General features: G+C 42.3%; 1 protein-coding gene across 1 annotated transcript in view; it reads left to right on the forward strand.

Annotated features, from left to right (window-relative positions):
- The first annotated feature begins 227 nt into the window (after positions 1-227).
- The window catches only part of ZNF19 (zinc finger protein 19), a 29921-nt gene continuing 14004 nt past the window's right edge, over positions 228-16144 (forward strand). The window contains exons 1-7 of the mRNA XM_039852067.1: positions 228-312; positions 2528-2590; positions 5321-5447; positions 6001-6114; positions 9317-11619; positions 11736-13966; positions 14492-14632. Coding sequence (XP_039708001.1) covers positions 2558-2590; positions 5321-5447; positions 6001-6114; positions 9317-10419 — 1377 coding nt within the window. The 5' untranslated portion in view covers positions 228-312; positions 2528-2557 and the 3' untranslated portion in view covers positions 10420-11619; positions 11736-13966; positions 14492-14632. The remainder of the gene's footprint in view (positions 313-2527; positions 2591-5320; positions 5448-6000; positions 6115-9316; positions 11620-11735; positions 13967-14491; positions 14633-16144) is intronic.

Below are 16144 nucleotides of genomic sequence, written 5' to 3' on the forward strand. Positions count from 1 at the left end.
AATGTGATATGAAAATATCTGTGATTTCTATTGGCGACAAAGACACAGGTACTGCTGATACTACTGTGGTTTGTTGCCAACGCATAATTGTAGGAAATGCTAAGTTCGGTTAGAAATTAGCGAAAACAACGATAAACTTTCCCCTAGTCAAGGACTCTGAGGACCGCAGGTTAAAAAACCCCCGCGCTGGCTGTAAAGGACAGAACCACTGAGCCGCGCGCTCTGGCATCCTAGAGAGGAAGCACGAGAGGATTGGGCGACGCTGCGATGTGACGCACTTCCGGTCACGCCGCACTTTGCACCTATTTTGAGGTGAGTGTTGGGTTTTTCCCCTTGGGTGTCTGCTAGGAGCGCGCTCTTCACCCGCAGAGAAGGCTGTCGTTTTCGTCCTTGCTTCCGCGGGAGTCAGAAGCAGCCTGCGGGCCAGTCCCACCCTCATTCGCCCCAGTCCCCGGCGGCCACTTCGGAAAATGGAAGTTGTGGCTAGAGAGGAGATGCGCTGTGTGCCCGACACAGCCACAAAGTCTTTCTGCTCATCGGGCCAACAACAGTTTATGGAGCAGCTAAATGCCAGTCGCTGTTCTAGGTTCCCGGAATGCAGCCAGGAAAGAGCCTGGATTCCGACTTGAGGGAGCGTTGAGTTTAATGGGAAAGTTACGTATTAGTCAGATCCGAGCATTTCACCCCACATGCTCATAATCGGGTAGCTGTGGCCTGTTGCTTTTAGGTCGAAGACCAAGTCCGTAACTTGCGCAGGGCCCTGCGTGGCTTGGTCTCTTGCAGCTTCACCCTTGTTTTGCAGCACACTCCCTTTCGCCCTGCCACAGCCATCATTGCCTATCTCTTCTAAAACATGTTTTGCACTTGCTATCACTGTCATAAAGATTTTCCTTTTAATCTACTTAATTCCTATTAAGTCTTACCATCTAGGACGGCCTCCCTGGCACTAGTCACAATTGTGATCTTAAAGAGATTTATGAGAGTCTTTGATTAATGTGTGTCTTTCCTTTAAGCTCAATGATGAAAGGAATCACACCTTTTTTTTTCTTAACTGTATCTCACACTTGGCCTAGAATGAAATAAATGTGCAGTAAATGTTTGTTGAATGAAGAAAGCACAAATCAATATATCACCTCAAACTGGGAGCCGTGGTGTACAGGAGAGGGAATGCAGTGCTAATGGAGTGTGTAACGTAGGAACCTGACCTGGTCCTAGAGGATGTTCTGGCATTACCTAGGTGAAGAGGGGTCAGGCTGCTGGACAGTATTACAGGCGGAGAGTATCAGTTACAAAGGTTCTAAGGTTGGAGAAGAGTGATCCATACAGAGGCAATAGCAGCTACAAAGGTCCTGAATTAGTACAGGAAACTGAAAAAAGGCCAGAGGGGCTAAACTAAGAAGGATGACACGATAAGGCTAGCAGGAAATTACAGCATGCAATGAATTCAGTAGGGAAGGTGCTGGCTTTTTGGTAGAATATGACTGCTTAAGAAGAATACGAAATGTTTGTAGGGGATGGTGTAATTAAAGTAATAACTCAGACATTTTGTTATTTTGAGGTGACCTTTCAGGATCTTTTGTGGTTATCACTGGGTCCTATAATGGGGTGAACAAAAAAGATGCCTGTTTCAAGGTCCAAGAAAAGGAAAACTTAAATTCTTTTCCTGAATTTTCTTGGCTATTCTTATCCTTTTATATTCAGAATCACTTTATCAGGTTCTAAGAGACGTCCTGTTTGGATTATGATTGCTAAGTGATTTAATGTCATTATTAAAAGCATAGCCTTTTGGCAGTTGTAAAAACAGTCATGGGGATGTAAAGTACAGCATAGGGAATATAGTAAATAATATTGCAATAACTATATTCATAAGTTATATAAATGTCTAATTGCTGTGTTGTACACCTGAAACTAATATAATATTGTATGTCAACTGTAATTAAAAAGGAAACATGGCCTTTGGAATCTGGCAAATATGTTTCCAAGTTCATGCAGCCACTAACAGAGTGACCTTGGTAGAGAAAATTATTCTCTTAGCCTTGTTTTCTTATTTGGGAAAAAGGAAAAGTTGACAAGCTTATTGTGGGAACTGAACGAGAGAATATGTATTTTTCACACAAAAACGTGATATTTCTTTCTATTTTTTTAATCCTTTATATTTCTCAGTAAAATTTTATTTTTAAAAATGAAGGTCTGGATTTCCTCTTACTAGGTTTTGTTTCTAGTTTGTCGATGTCTTTTGCTTGTTTTGCTTTTTCCGTACTCATGTTCTGCCAGTACTCATGTCCTGCCTAGGACAGGCAGCGTTGATATTGGGGAATATAGGCTCTGCTGCCCAAGGGCAAGTTACTTCTTTTCCGAGTCTATTTCCTCAGAATTCAACTTCATGTTACAGTATGGATTAGAAGAGGAAATGTTTATATACTACTTACTAAGTGGTCATTGTTGCTATTGTTATTGACAGGTTTGTTGGTTTAAAGAAGAGCCTTTGACTGGGCCAAGCTCACTTACTCTTTGCTTCTTCCCTCAGCCCCTGCTTCACTGAGAGGAAGCCCAGGTGATGGCAGCCATACTCCCAGAAGCCTGGCACCAGGTGAGCTGTGAATCCCTCCGGTCAACCTTTGAGAGATCTGATTTGAAGGAAATGTGGGATGAGAGGGGTGATTCCGGCAAAAGTCTTAGAGCCAAAGCAGTAGGAAGACGCCTGTTGATTCTCCAGTAGGACTGATGCTGGGGGAAAAGCTGATGGTGAGGGGCTGAGCAGCCAGAGCCTGGCAAGCAGTGGCTGGAGAGAGTGTCCTGGGAAGTAGAAGTACAGCTCCTGGACTCTGAGGATTTCTGCTGAGCTAGAGGGTGCCCAGTTTTGGGAGCTCCCCCCACAGAGGGATCTGTGAGAATGAGGACTCAGACTAGTGGTGCAGGTATCCAGTTTTCTGTGGGAGGGATTGTGATCAGCAAGGTCGCAGGTTCTTGGGGAGTAGAGACAGAGGAGCGGTAGGAAGAAGAAAAGGAAAAAGCTATGCCATTTATTCTAAAGAAAGAAGTTTGGGAAAACAGGGAAATGAGGAAAGAAGTTTGGGAAAACAGAATCAGGGAAAACATATCCTCCTTGAGGTCAGTGCTGCTGGCTAAGGCGAGGCAGCAGGTTGTGATCGGAGAAACCTGCACCAGGATAGGACACCTGAAGGTAGGGCTCCCATCAGCCTTGGTGCCTTTGAGCCAGTCACTTAACTTCTTTGAATCTTAATTGACTTCACTTATAAAGTGAACATGAAGTACCTTACCTTTGTGGGACCATGGAATTGAGTTTTTGAGTTGTATTTCACTTTTTGAGACTGATGAGGTGCTGCGTGTTGCCTTACTGTTTCCTTCCTGGGACTTATCCAGTAACTTAACTTCCGTGAACCATGTCCCAAGTCCCAGTCCTGGATTTCTGACATCTGGCAGGTCCCTCTGCCTGACTGTTTCACTGGTACCTTGTCTTCCTTGTAGACCTTGCCTTCTTCTGATTGCAAAGTCCTGACCACTTCATTTCTAGGTTGCTGAGTACTTGTTGACTCTCTTCTTTCTAGATACCACTTCCAGAAAGTTACCAAGTCCGATTGCTTCTGCTTGCTATCTCTTCCGCTTGATCCATATCGTATATTGCTTTCATTCAGGGTTCATCATTCCTTCTCTGGGATTTTGTTTGCAGAGCTTCCTGTACAGTCTCACGCCTTTCCTTCACTGTCTGCTGGTCACCTGGTGCAGCTCTGTTTCCTAAGCTCGGATTTTATCTTCTAGTCCAGGATTCTCAGACATTAGTGTGCACCAGAATCACCTTCAGTGAGGGATCACTGAAGCACACACTGCTCTTGGCAGGGGCCCACCAGTTTGCCATTCCAACAAGGTCTTAGGTTCTGGCCGCTGCTCTGGGGACCACACTCTGAGAACCACTGTTGTAATTAGTGGTGATTCATTAAGTCATTCAGTTGAGAGGGTCAGGTTGTCATTTTAAGTAGATCATTGTATGTGCTGGCAGAGGATAGATTCAGTGCAGGACTGCCTCGAATTGGAGCTGATTAAGTGTCCCCAGCTGTTGAACTAGTGTAGTGATTGCACCATAATGAAGAAGAGTCAGATTCCAGAAATATTTTGGCAACGAAATTGGTAGGATTTAATAACCAACTGCATGTCAGAAGTGAGCAGTGACTGGTGCAAGTTAGTCTGGGATAAATCTCAATTTGCTGGTATAGGAGACTGGGCTGAAATTGGTACTATTAACTGAGATAGGGAAACAAAATCTCACTCACTGTGCCAGTGAATAGAAAGGGAGCCAGTTTGGGGCATAGGTGAGTTCGGTATTACAAGGTGGGTCAGACATGTTGGGTCACCACAGAGTCTGAGGTAGTGCAGGGACTAGTGGAAGGCAGAGATCTGCAGAATCAGTTGAGGCTTTGGAAAGTGGGAGGAAATTCACTGCATGTTCAGGTAATCAAGTTTGATACTAAAGTCTGAGGAGTGAATAGAAAGCCTAAACCAGATGTTGGAGCTTTCTGCAGAGGTAGACTTGGGGCCATCAGGGAGGGAACAGGGTGGCTATTGGAAAAAAGATGAGGCTTGTTTGGCAAAAGTTGTTACAGATTGTCTTGGAGGTACAAAGCAAAGCAGCTAAAAGAGCTACCCAGTACAATTTGATTCCAGAAGCATATTCTCCAGGAAGACCCATCAGGAATACTAGACTGCCCCAGGTGGCACTGAGCTTCTTCTGCTGGATGTTCTAGTAGACAGGCAGCACAGTCCCTTCTTCAAGATGGGGGCTTGGATGAGAGGCAGTCATCATGGCAAACCATGACTCCATTCTTGTTATGTGGGCTTGAGGTTTTTGGCATAGTGAACGCATGTGGGGAACACATGGATAGACTGGGCACTGGGGCAGTGAAGGGGGAACAGGTAGGTTCTGAGATGTTACTTGTGAGGAGGTGTCTGGACATTGAAGCTAATTGTCCACTTGCAGGTGTAACAGTAAAAGAGTATTTACAAAATCAAACAAATCTTGCTCTAGGAAGGTTAATTAATAGGTGACTCTCCAGGGTTTCTGAAATGATTTTATCATGCTTATAACAGTAAGTTTTATGTGCAGATGGAAACTCTTCTGATAGTGAGAGAAGTTCCAGAGTTTGGCTTGTAGAAATAGTCATTTAATGGCCTAACACCCAGTTCTTTCACCTCTTCTCATTGGCCATTCCCAATAGGACCTCTCCCTCATACTGTCCCCTGTGCCCCACACTCTGGCTCTGAGTCAGAGAATTGGCTCTGGGGCAGTAGGAACCTCTTGTTTTAGGAGGTGGTGACCTTCAAGGACGTGGCTGTGTACTTCACCCAGGCAGAGTGGGATGGCCTCTCTTCCGCACAGAAGGCCCTGTACAGAAGTGTGATGCTGGAGAACTGTGGGAACTTGACATCACTGGGTAAGGTTCACTTTCCTCCTGGGACTCAGATCTATGGTTTCCCTACTTCTTTCTTTCTTTTTTGCTTCTGGGCCGTGAGTGCAGTGTGAAGAGGGAGGTGTTGTCTCTGGTCTCCTCCACCGCGTGGCTTCAGGGCTGAGGGCAAATGGCCCACTCAGAGGTTGCTGTGTAGGAAGAGGTCTTGGGTCATTTGGTCTCAATGTAGAGTATTGCTGTCCCCCGGTGAGTGTGTGTCCCATACTCCAAGGGGCTCTGCACAGTAGGGAATAAGTAGTTTCTGTTGCCAGAGCCAAGTTCTCGGCTTGATGCTATACCCCTGCCCCCATGTCTAGGGAAAGCTCTACCCTGTTTCTGTGTTTGGACATGTCTTGCAGGGTCTCGCTAACTTACCCACTCTTAAGTAGGAGGAGGTCACAAATGCTCAGTTTTTTTGATTGAAATCTTTTGATTGAGCCCTTTTCTGAGGATCTTATTTTTACTGAGGCTCTGGGATTTTCCTTCTTTTAATACAGCAGACACAGGCTGAAGGTGCCATTTTCTCCCTCCTTTTCAGGATATCCAGTTCCCAAACCTGCCCTGATCTCACTTCTGGAGGGAGGGGACTTGCCTTGGGGCCTGGAAGCACAGGGTGACCCATCTGCAGAGAGGACCACAGACTTCTGTAAAGGTAGGCGAGGCAGGTAACTGGCAACTGTAGAGCTTTACAGAGCAGTGTATTTTTAAATGAACCATGCTGGGAAGGATTTAAATAAAATAGATGATTTCTCCTAAGAGGTAAAATATGAAACCTTTCCCACCAGTTTTAACTCTTATCAAGATGACATATTTCTACTTCGTACATCTCATATGCAGTTCTTGGATCCATTGCTCTTTTTTGAGTGTCAGCATTGCGTACCTAAGTGGCCCTCCTTCCTTGGACAAGATGGATTTATTCAGAAGCTGTTTTTCAGCACTTGCTGTGTGCCAAGCTTTGTTTAAGAAACTCTGGAGGATACAAGTTATGGAGACAGATGCAAAGAGCTAAAAAAAAAAAAAACGTTAAGAGCTACCGTTGGTATATAAGCAGTGGGCTGTGGGAGCCCAGCAGAAGTAGGGGTTAGAGGAATTCCCATTTAGAAACTCAAATAACACTCCTTCAGCGGTAGACCATTACAGATGACAGTGGATATGATGTGGAAAAAAAGACGGTAGATTATCTGGCCTGAGGAAGGGAATAGAAGATTCAAAAAAATCATTGCAAAGAACTTTGCAGTTTAATGTACAAGAGAATCACCAGGGGAGCATATTTTAAATGGGTATTTCTGTTGGAGCACACCTACAAATATTCTTCTGTGTTTTTTCTAGTAAGTAGTGCAAGAGCTTGAGGCTTAGGACTCAAAGTCTCAGCAAGACTTCCTAGAATCCAGGGCTGCCCCTCTTTTCTTAGCCATTGATGCAAATGAATGTCGTTGGTGTGTCTTACCCACCCAGCATTGTGTGGCATATCTAGATTGCAGGCTTTATGGTGGACTGCAGGCTTTATGAGGGTTCTAGTCTGTAGAACTCACAGCGTGGAGACAGGAAATGAGAGATCAGGCAAAATAGAATGTGGAGCAGGAGCAATGACCCCTGCCACAGTGACCTCGCCACTAGTGATATAGGCCTGTGATTGCTATTTTAGAAATATTAGCTCAACATAGAATGTGGTTTCATTGGTATGAAGGAAGTTGAAGACATAAAAATTCTGTTATGCTATTATTATATATCAAGCATTAACTCTAGGGGATAGAGGTAATGTCAAAAAGAGGAAGGAATGTGTGCCATAAAAGGGAAGGGTCGCGTCAGATAACATTGGGAAGTCATGTCATAGGAGGAGCTTTTCGAATTCACATAGATTCAGATCTGAGCACGGAGTCTGAGGTATCTTTAGGATAATATGTAAGTGGATGGCTAGAACAGGCCATCGAGAAGGCAAGTGTTGAGTCTGTGATAAATGTCAGGTCTACAAGTATAGACAAAGTGTACTCTGCAGAGTTTTAGTTGAAATGACCCCTAGAGAACAAAAAAGAGGGCTGAATCTTAAATATTAAGGAATATTTCATTTTAGTGAGAAAGGGAAGGGAAAGTAGACAGCGGAAGGTCACCAGGAGGGAACAGTGGAACTGAAGCCGAGGATAGGAGTTTCATGTTTTGCAGAGAGGGAGTAAATGGAAGATGATAAAATGAGACAGCACTTTAGCCCCTTATTTTGATTAGTTTAGAAATGAAAGAAAATATAGTAAATGGTAGCAAATGTTTTTCAAACTTTTTTTGGTCATGCACCTCAGTAGTTACTACATTTTGCATCAAACCCCTACATACTCATATGTACTCTGAAACTGGAGTATCACGAAAGAGTTTACGCTTGGCATTACAACGCGCGTGAATTCTGTTCTGTTCTAATATAGACTAGTGTTTTTCAGTTTTTTAATTGTTTGATGGTTAAACATTCTATCAGTTTCACATCTAATAGGTAGAAGGAGATGAAGAAGAAAAGGGGCGATATAGCTGATTGAGCAGTATATCAGAGGAAGAGAGGGAATGGCATTGGGGATGATTGGGAAGTGTGAGGCTTGAGACAGAGGCTTGAGCTACGAGGAGGTGGAAATGGAAATGAAGGAAGTTGAGGGCCTTGCATCTGGGCAGCTTTATGCTTTCAGCAGGAAGGAGGCGATGTTCCCTAGAGAACTAGGAAGGTCGGGGTTACTTGGAAGAACTGTGGGAATCCTGTTAAGGATGAATGGCAGAGTATAGGGCAGCAGGGAAGATAAGAGTGTTTGGTCATTGCTTGCTCAGTCCTGATTTTATAACATTGAGCAAGAAAGAGGCAGGGTGTGAAAACAGACGACCAGGCTCATCATTGTCTTTGCTTACACTCTTTCACACTATTGATTACCCTGTTTACTCTAGTTTCAGATTTGTCTTCCTGGAGGTCCTTGCTTGTTTAACTCAACACAAAGGATAAATTTGATAAACCAGCAGATGAGTCCCAGATAATACAAATGAACGTTAAAACAAAATTAGTCAAACATTTTGTATAAAATAGATTGACTTTAACTTATATAAAATGTCATTCAGTCTTTAGGATCACAAATGCCATTTTACAGGTAGCTGTCTCCTTTTTGCTAAGAGAAGGAATAGTTGACATTCTTAGTGTATTTGAGTAAACTGTGTTCTACCCTTTCCAAATAGGCAGAGAGTCTAGGATATTAGTTTCTGCATGTTTGAGGTTCAGACTTTTTTGAGAGTCTGATTACAAGACAGCAGTTGCCAACAGTTTTATGGCATTCTCTCTTCATCTGTGGACCTTCAGTTAAGGACCTGTGGGGGAAATGTCCTCTAAACATGTCTGTGCTTTTTTTTTTTCTCTTTCTTTCTTTCTGCCACAGCCCAGAACCCTTAATGCTCAGTGTCACCAGTCTTTTGGGAAATCTACAGGGTATAAATTGTTAAAAAGAACAACATTCTGATTCTTCAGTTCTACTTTCTGACTCTGAGTCTTGCCAGCTCTAATGTCATCACTTGCTCTTAGAGCCTCTACTTCCCTTGGTACTTTGTAGGCCTATAAGTACCATAAGGTTCAAAGATACCAGAACATACTAGGGAGAAGTCATTCAAATATAGAGTCTAGAAAAGCTGAGGAAGCAATCTGATGTATGATGTATACACCAATACCCTGTTCCACTTCAATTGTTCTCTGTGATGTTTGGCACTTTTCATTTTAATAGCCTTGTCTTAGCAGGCCAATGTGGAGGTTGAAATAGTAATCTCTAAAAGCCCTGTAATATTTGATGCTCTTTTGTTCCTAGTATAATTCTCAGTGGCTCTTCTGTTTTCTGTTCTTATGTCAGATGCTGAGACCAACACTGACAGTGAGTCCACATCAACACAGGGAGTTTCTGAAGATCGAGATGTGATGTTGTCATGTGGTCTGCAGAAGAGTATTCTTCAGAGAACCAACTTCCTAGAAACATGTAAACTGGAGAAGCGCCAGGAAATTTCCACAGAGAAAAATGTTAGAGGAAAGTTTCCAAGAATTCACTGGGATAGGAAACCCTTCAGATGTGAGGAGTGTGGGAAATGCTTCAGCTATTATTCTTACTATGTTAGACACCAGAGAATTCACACTGGGGAGAAACCCTTTGAGTGTAATGAGTGTGGAAAAGCCTTTAATGGCAATTCTTCATTGATTCGGCATCAGAGAATCCACACTGGAGAGAAACCCTATCTGTGTGAGGAGTGTGGGAGAGCCTTTAATGATAATGCAAATCTGATCAGGCATCAGAGAATCCACAATGGGGACAGACCTTATCACTGCAAGGAGTGTGGAAATGGTTTCGCCAGTAGTTCTGAGTTTGTTATGCATCAGAGAATCCACTCTAGGGAGAAACCTTACGCATGCAATGAGTGTGGAAAAGTTTTTTTTGGTAATTCACCACTACTTCGACATCAGAAAGTCCACAGTGAAGAGAAACCCTACGAATGTAAAGAGTGCGGCAAAAGCTTCAGAAGGACTTCTCATCTTAGCCAACATCAGCGTATTCACACAGGGGAAAAGCCTTATTCTTGTAAAATATGTGGGCAAGCCTTTAATTTTCATACAAAACTAACTCGGCACCAGAGGGTCCACAGCGAGAAGAAACCCTTTTACTGTGTCGATTGCGGGAAAGCCTTTAGTGCTCAGGAACAATTAAAAAGGCATCTAAGGACTCATATCCAGGAGTCTTCCTATGTATGTGGTGAGTGTGGAAAAGTCTTGACTAGCAAAAGAAATCTTCTTCAGCACCAAGGAACCCACATTAGAGAGAAACCCTCTGAGTGTGTCAAGTATGAAGAAACTTTTAGGACTTCCTCCCAGCAGGGTGATCATGAGCATGTCTACCCTGGAGAGAAACCTGTGCTGGACATTTGTCGTTTCGGTCTCCCAGAGTTTTTTACCCCCTTTTACTGGTAATCGTACACTGAATTTCCTTTTGGATTCCATCTTCTACTCAGGAGTGGAATGTGTGACACAGGCCTGGCTCCACTGCAGATTCCTTCCTCAGCCATAGCTGTTGGTTCAGATGTCAGTAGGTGACCCAAGATGGTCAGTTAGAGTCCCAGGATGTGGCCTGAGTTAACAGGAAGAAATACTCTTCTTTTTTCGAAATACTCGTCTTTTTTCCTTAGTCTCACTGCTGAGAGGATCTCCTGGATTCCTGTGGAGGCTGAGAATAAAGCCAACACAGCAAAAGAGAAGCAAAAGTTGGAGAGCAGTCAATTTGATGGTTCTGTTTGAGTAACTATATTAAATCATATCTGAAGCTGGAAATGAATCTTGGTTTTTGAATTCCAGTAACCAATAAATTCCATTTTTGTTTTTGCTTTGTTTTTTTTTGTTTTTTTTTTTTTTGCTCAGGCAAGTTTGAATTAGGTTTTCCTTCCTTGGAACAGAGCCTTATCAGTGTAACAGTTATTTTTAAAAAAGTCTTCAGGAATAACAAACCAATGAAGAAAAGTTTTGTATGTATGATGTGTAGGAAAGTCTTCAGCTAAAGTCCCAGAAGCCCCTGTGATTGCAGCAAGAATGGGAAACCCATTGGAGCACTTGAGAGCCCAAGCTACACCAGGACACCAGTGGATAGAAGTTCTAATAACTTAAGCTCTGTGACAAGTGTTTTAGTGTTGCTATGAAACTATCAGTGAATCCATTCCCAAGAAAAGTCTTAACTGTAAAAACAAAAGCCATCACTTGAGTTTTCATTTTTACTCAGTTTTTATTTGGAATGGATGCTGTTCTAGGCATTAAACTGATAAATTCCAGGCTATCGTAGCTTTTCCAGCTTGGCGTTTACCAGTTCGCCTAGAATAGTGTGCCCACCTACTCTTTGATCTGATTAAGGCTGGGGAAATGCTCTGGTTCTCAGTCCTGAGAAAGAGTGCCACGGAGTCTCAGTAGGAGAACCAAGAGCTGACCCTTTTCTTTGGACAAAGAATGTAACCTGCACCCTCTTTTCTCCCATGTGCCCTTCTGCTACCAACCAGCTTGGCAGTCACCCTGCCTAATTCTAGACTTTACCTGCTCCTTGAAGTCCAGCATGTGGGTGGCTTTACCACCTCTTCCTTACTTGCCAGCAGTTGGATGAGCAGTTGTATCAAATGCTTGAATTGACCAGTGAGTAATAGCCTGGGGTATTACTTTCTAAGTAAACCTTATTAAAAATTGAAGTATAATAGACAAAAATGCACAGGTCATAGTTGTAGAACTTGAATTTTTTTTTTTTTTTACAGAGAATGTAGCCTTATAATCACAAAGATCAGGAAACAGAACATACAGGCACCCTATAAGTCTCCTGTACCCTATTCCAGTCATTACTTTTTCTCAAGGTAACCTCTATTTTGACTTCTGTCACTGCACATTTTTATGTAAATGGAATCAGTGGTAGAGGTTCATTCCCATTGCTGTGTGGTATTCCATTACATGAGTATACCATAATTTATTGCCTGCTGTTGGTAGACATTTAAGTTATTTCTAGGGGGATCATTTTGAGACCAGGAAATGTAAAAGTCACTAAAAAAAAAAAAATGGTAAGAGTAAACAGGGTCAGAGATGTAGTTTCATGGGTTAGTACTCACCATGTGCTGGACACTTTTCTAATCACTCATACCTTTAATACAACTTTATGAAGTAGGCGCTGTAATGAGCTCATTGTTACAGTTAGGAAATGGGTAACCCAAAAACATGGGAAGTAGCAGAGTAGGCATTCAAACATAGGCAGTCTGGTTTCAGAGTCCATTTTCTAGCCATTACAGTATTGCCCTTTAGAGATTAGTGACAAGATCTGTAATACTGTCTCAGTAACAGAATGGAATTGTTTGAGAAGGTTAATTAGCTCCATAAAGGTAGAGGAGAATATCAGGGTCAAGTTGAGGGGAGGCTGTGCCTGACTGCACCGAAAGGGAGGTAGATAGGGAATAGGCAATAGTGAGGGAAAGCGTAAGTTGAGACAGACAGTTTCCCAATTCTGTAGTGACTTTTTTGGAAATTTACCAGGATCAGTTTTTAATTTAATAGATTATGAGTGCTGGTCCAAGTGAGTAGTATTACTTTCGAACTACTCAGTGATAGAGATTGTGATTATAAATTAGGGGGGCATCCTATACCACTCCAAAATGTTGGCAAGGACCATTACCTTTTTTATCTGTCTTTGTTAGTGGGAAGATTTTTTTTTCCTACTTTATCCTTTCATGGATCCAGACATTTGTGTATGTTTGAAGTCCCAGTCTTCTTGCTTCGATCAGCCTCCTAAATATTATAATTCAATCTCCTCACATATCAAGATCTTCAAATTTTTATCATCCCCACTCATGTCGGCCAAAGCATCAGCTCAGCTAACCTCTCTAGTCTTAGTTTTTTGTTCATTTTTTGATACCTGGATAAACTTTCCTGTGAGCTAAATATATAAAATGATGTAAATTATATCCTAAATTTCTAGATAATTGTTTATTTCAATCACTGCATTGCCTGAAATGGGATCCTGCCTAATAATATTTTTTATCTTAAAATTCTTGCTATAACATATTAATATAGCCATACCATTTTTCCTTTAGCTTAATACTTGTCTGGCATATTTTTCTTCCCAGTCTTTAACTTCCAATTCTTTTGCATTCTTATATTTCAGTAGTCACTTATAAATATATATAATATTTTTTTCCTGTATTAGAATCATTTTCACAAGTTCCAAAACAAGTACTATTGATGTTTTATTTGGGTAGACCAGTTCCTCTCACTTTATTCTCTTTTTTCAAAATTATTTGAAATTGGACTTACAGATTAAATCCAGGTGAATACCCTTCATACCTGTTCCTTTCCACTTATACAAGTATTTTTGTTGTCTCAGAGTCTTCAAATTTTTGTCTACATTTTAAACATTTATTATTAAGTATATTCTTAAATATTTTTGTTCCTTTGTTACTTTTGTAGGATCTCTCCTTACCCTAGTATATATCTCTACACAGTAGGTTGAGTGACTGTTAATTTAATTCACAATATCAATAAGTAAAGGAATATTTTATAATATTGAAACATCCTTGAGTTCCTTGAATGAGCCCCAATGAGACCTAACTGTTTTCCCACAATTTTCAAGAGGGGAAGCAGGTACAACAGTTTTTACTCTGTCATATTCAAACTGGAAACACCAGAAAAGATTTTTAATGTGAGAAGATTGGTCAGTTTTCTCTGGTGGGCAGGAAGAGCTTTAGGGAGGCCCTAGAATTAGGGACAGAGGATGAAGGAGAAGAAACCTTAGAGCTGAGCAGGAGGAAATGTGGCTGCAGGCCCAGCATGGAGATGGACTTCCAGACCCTGAAATATGTGAACCAGCCTAAATTTTTAAGTACGTGATTTTTCCATTTCTCATTCTTAGGGATGTTAGGATATGGTCTTGGATATTAATCTGAAGAACCCAAATCAATCAGTTTAAGCATGATGAAAGCTTATTTCTTGTTCACTATCATCTAAGGTAAGCAATCTAGATAACAGCTCAGTGACTACTAGCTGCTCTGCCATTCCCAGGGGCCACATCATCATCCACATGGTCCAAGATGCTCACCCCCTTGTTAGTATTCCATGTAGTTGATGGAGTACTGGGCCAGGGAGGGCATGTCCCTTCTCTTTAAGGGCGTGGCATCACTTTTTCTTATAGCCTATTTGCCAGAAGTTGGTCACATAGCCACACTTTGCTTTAAAAGGGACCTGGAAGCATGTTATTTTTTCTGGACTATCTGGCTTGCTAGAGATTCTGTTACCGTATAAGAAGAGAAGAATGGAGGTGGACAGACAATGAGGGGTCTCTGTTTCTGCAGGCACTTTCTAGAGCTTTTGAAACTTGGTGCATGCCTATCTAAGCACTCTTTTAAAGAGTAGGAGCTTCATGGTTATTTAGGAGGCCTTATTTTTTACCTGTAAAATTAGGGAACTAGTTTACGATCCAATATTTGGGGTCAGCATTTCTATGACACTGCTCTCCTAACTTCTATTTCTTTAGATAAACCTTCATTCCTAGTTAAAAGTGTGCTTTCTGAGCTTTGGGAGAAGTGGAAACAGCACTTACTGCCAAGAGCAATGTAATCTCCAACTATCTCTGCCTAATCCTGAGACCATTTTCCTGTCTTAAGAGAGAAGCCATGTAAGTGCTCATTTTGGGAAACAGTGCTGATCAGGTTCAGGGCAAAGCAGAGAAGGGCTCTGGCAATGGTCAGTAATCCCAGGCATAAGATATATCCTACCTCCAGTGGCGCAGAAATGAAAGGGTTCTACCCTGGAGTTGGGGCTGGAGCTGTTGGACTATGTCAGCAACAGCTGTTTATTGCATGTTTCCTTTATGCCAGGCCTTGTGCTTTAGCTGAGGATAATGATGTTGAACAACGTATATATAGTCCCTGTTCCCTGGAGTGACCAGAGAAGACATTTTAACTATCACCATTAAATAAGCACTAATGGGGAGTCTTAGTCTTGCCTTATTTCGGGTGGTCAGGGAAGTCTTGCTTTCCAAGGGAATTGACGTGAGCTGAGACCAAATAACAGTCAAGACGGGGTGGGAATGAGAAGGGAAGGGCATTCTAGGTTTAGAGAACAGTATGTTCAGTGGTGGAGCTGAAGTTGAGAGGGGAGAATGGGAGTGCTAGGAGGCTGGAGGGGTGAGTGGTCTGATTCCTCAGGCTGCAGCACTGGGAGCGATCAGTCCTGGAGAAGGAAGGCCAACACAGTCAGAGTTGGGAGGGACTCTTAAGGGTGGTCCAATCCAGTGGCTTTTAGTACCATTCACCTTCCCCCCAAGGGCCAATTTTGGAATTTTATGGGAGTATTTTCGTTACAGAGTTTGGTGGTGGTGGATAGGAGCCAGGAGTGACACAGGTCCTGCAGTGCGCGGAAAGGTTCTGCCTATTGAAAAAGTTTTCAGACTTTAATGTCTTCCTGAACATCAAAAACTTTATAAATTACCTGAACCTAGAACTTGTTTTTCAGATAAACGCAATGTACTTTTGCAGTTTTAACATATGCTGATTCTCCAAGAATATAACTACTGCATGATCAAGACAGGATTGTACCGTATTTCATTTAAACTTTACCAAAAAGTGCTCTCAATTTTGGATCTCACCTTGTGGTTTTTTGAGACACCGGTGACTTAGCATTGTGGCTGCGGCAAGCAGGCACAGCCCACATAAGAAGGCAAATGTGTGATCGCTTCATTAGGTCTCATGCAGCAGCCATTACCAAACATTTACATATTGAAATGTTTTTAATTACAAGTTATTTTCCTCTTATTTCTCCTTTATTACACTTGAGACATAACAGTTTTTTAAATGTAGGTTGTATATATTATTTATGACTAATATCTCTGAATTTCAAGACAGGAGAATAAAGCGGTCGCTAGGAAATGTTTGTTATAAAAGGGTGGCCTTGGGTCTGACAGCGTCTGTTTAGCGATCCCCTACGGAGACTCCCAAATCTGGCTGCACCGGCAGCTTTACTGAAATACAGGTCCCTGGCGCTCTCCCGGGTTGAATGCTGCGCGCGCGTCTGATTCTCGCCTGCTTCAGCCGACCTAGAGTAACAGCTGCCACCGATCTAGGAGAGGCACAAAGGGCGCGAAGCTGCCGGGCACTGGGGTTTTGGCCGCAGGGGGCGGGGCCAGGGC

The sequence above is a fragment of the Pteropus medius genome, unplaced genomic scaffold (assembly GCF_902729225.1).
Source record: "Pteropus medius unplaced genomic scaffold, Ma_sr-lr_union100, whole genome shotgun sequence".
Lineage (NCBI taxonomy): Eukaryota > Metazoa > Chordata > Mammalia > Chiroptera > Pteropodidae > Pteropus > Pteropus medius.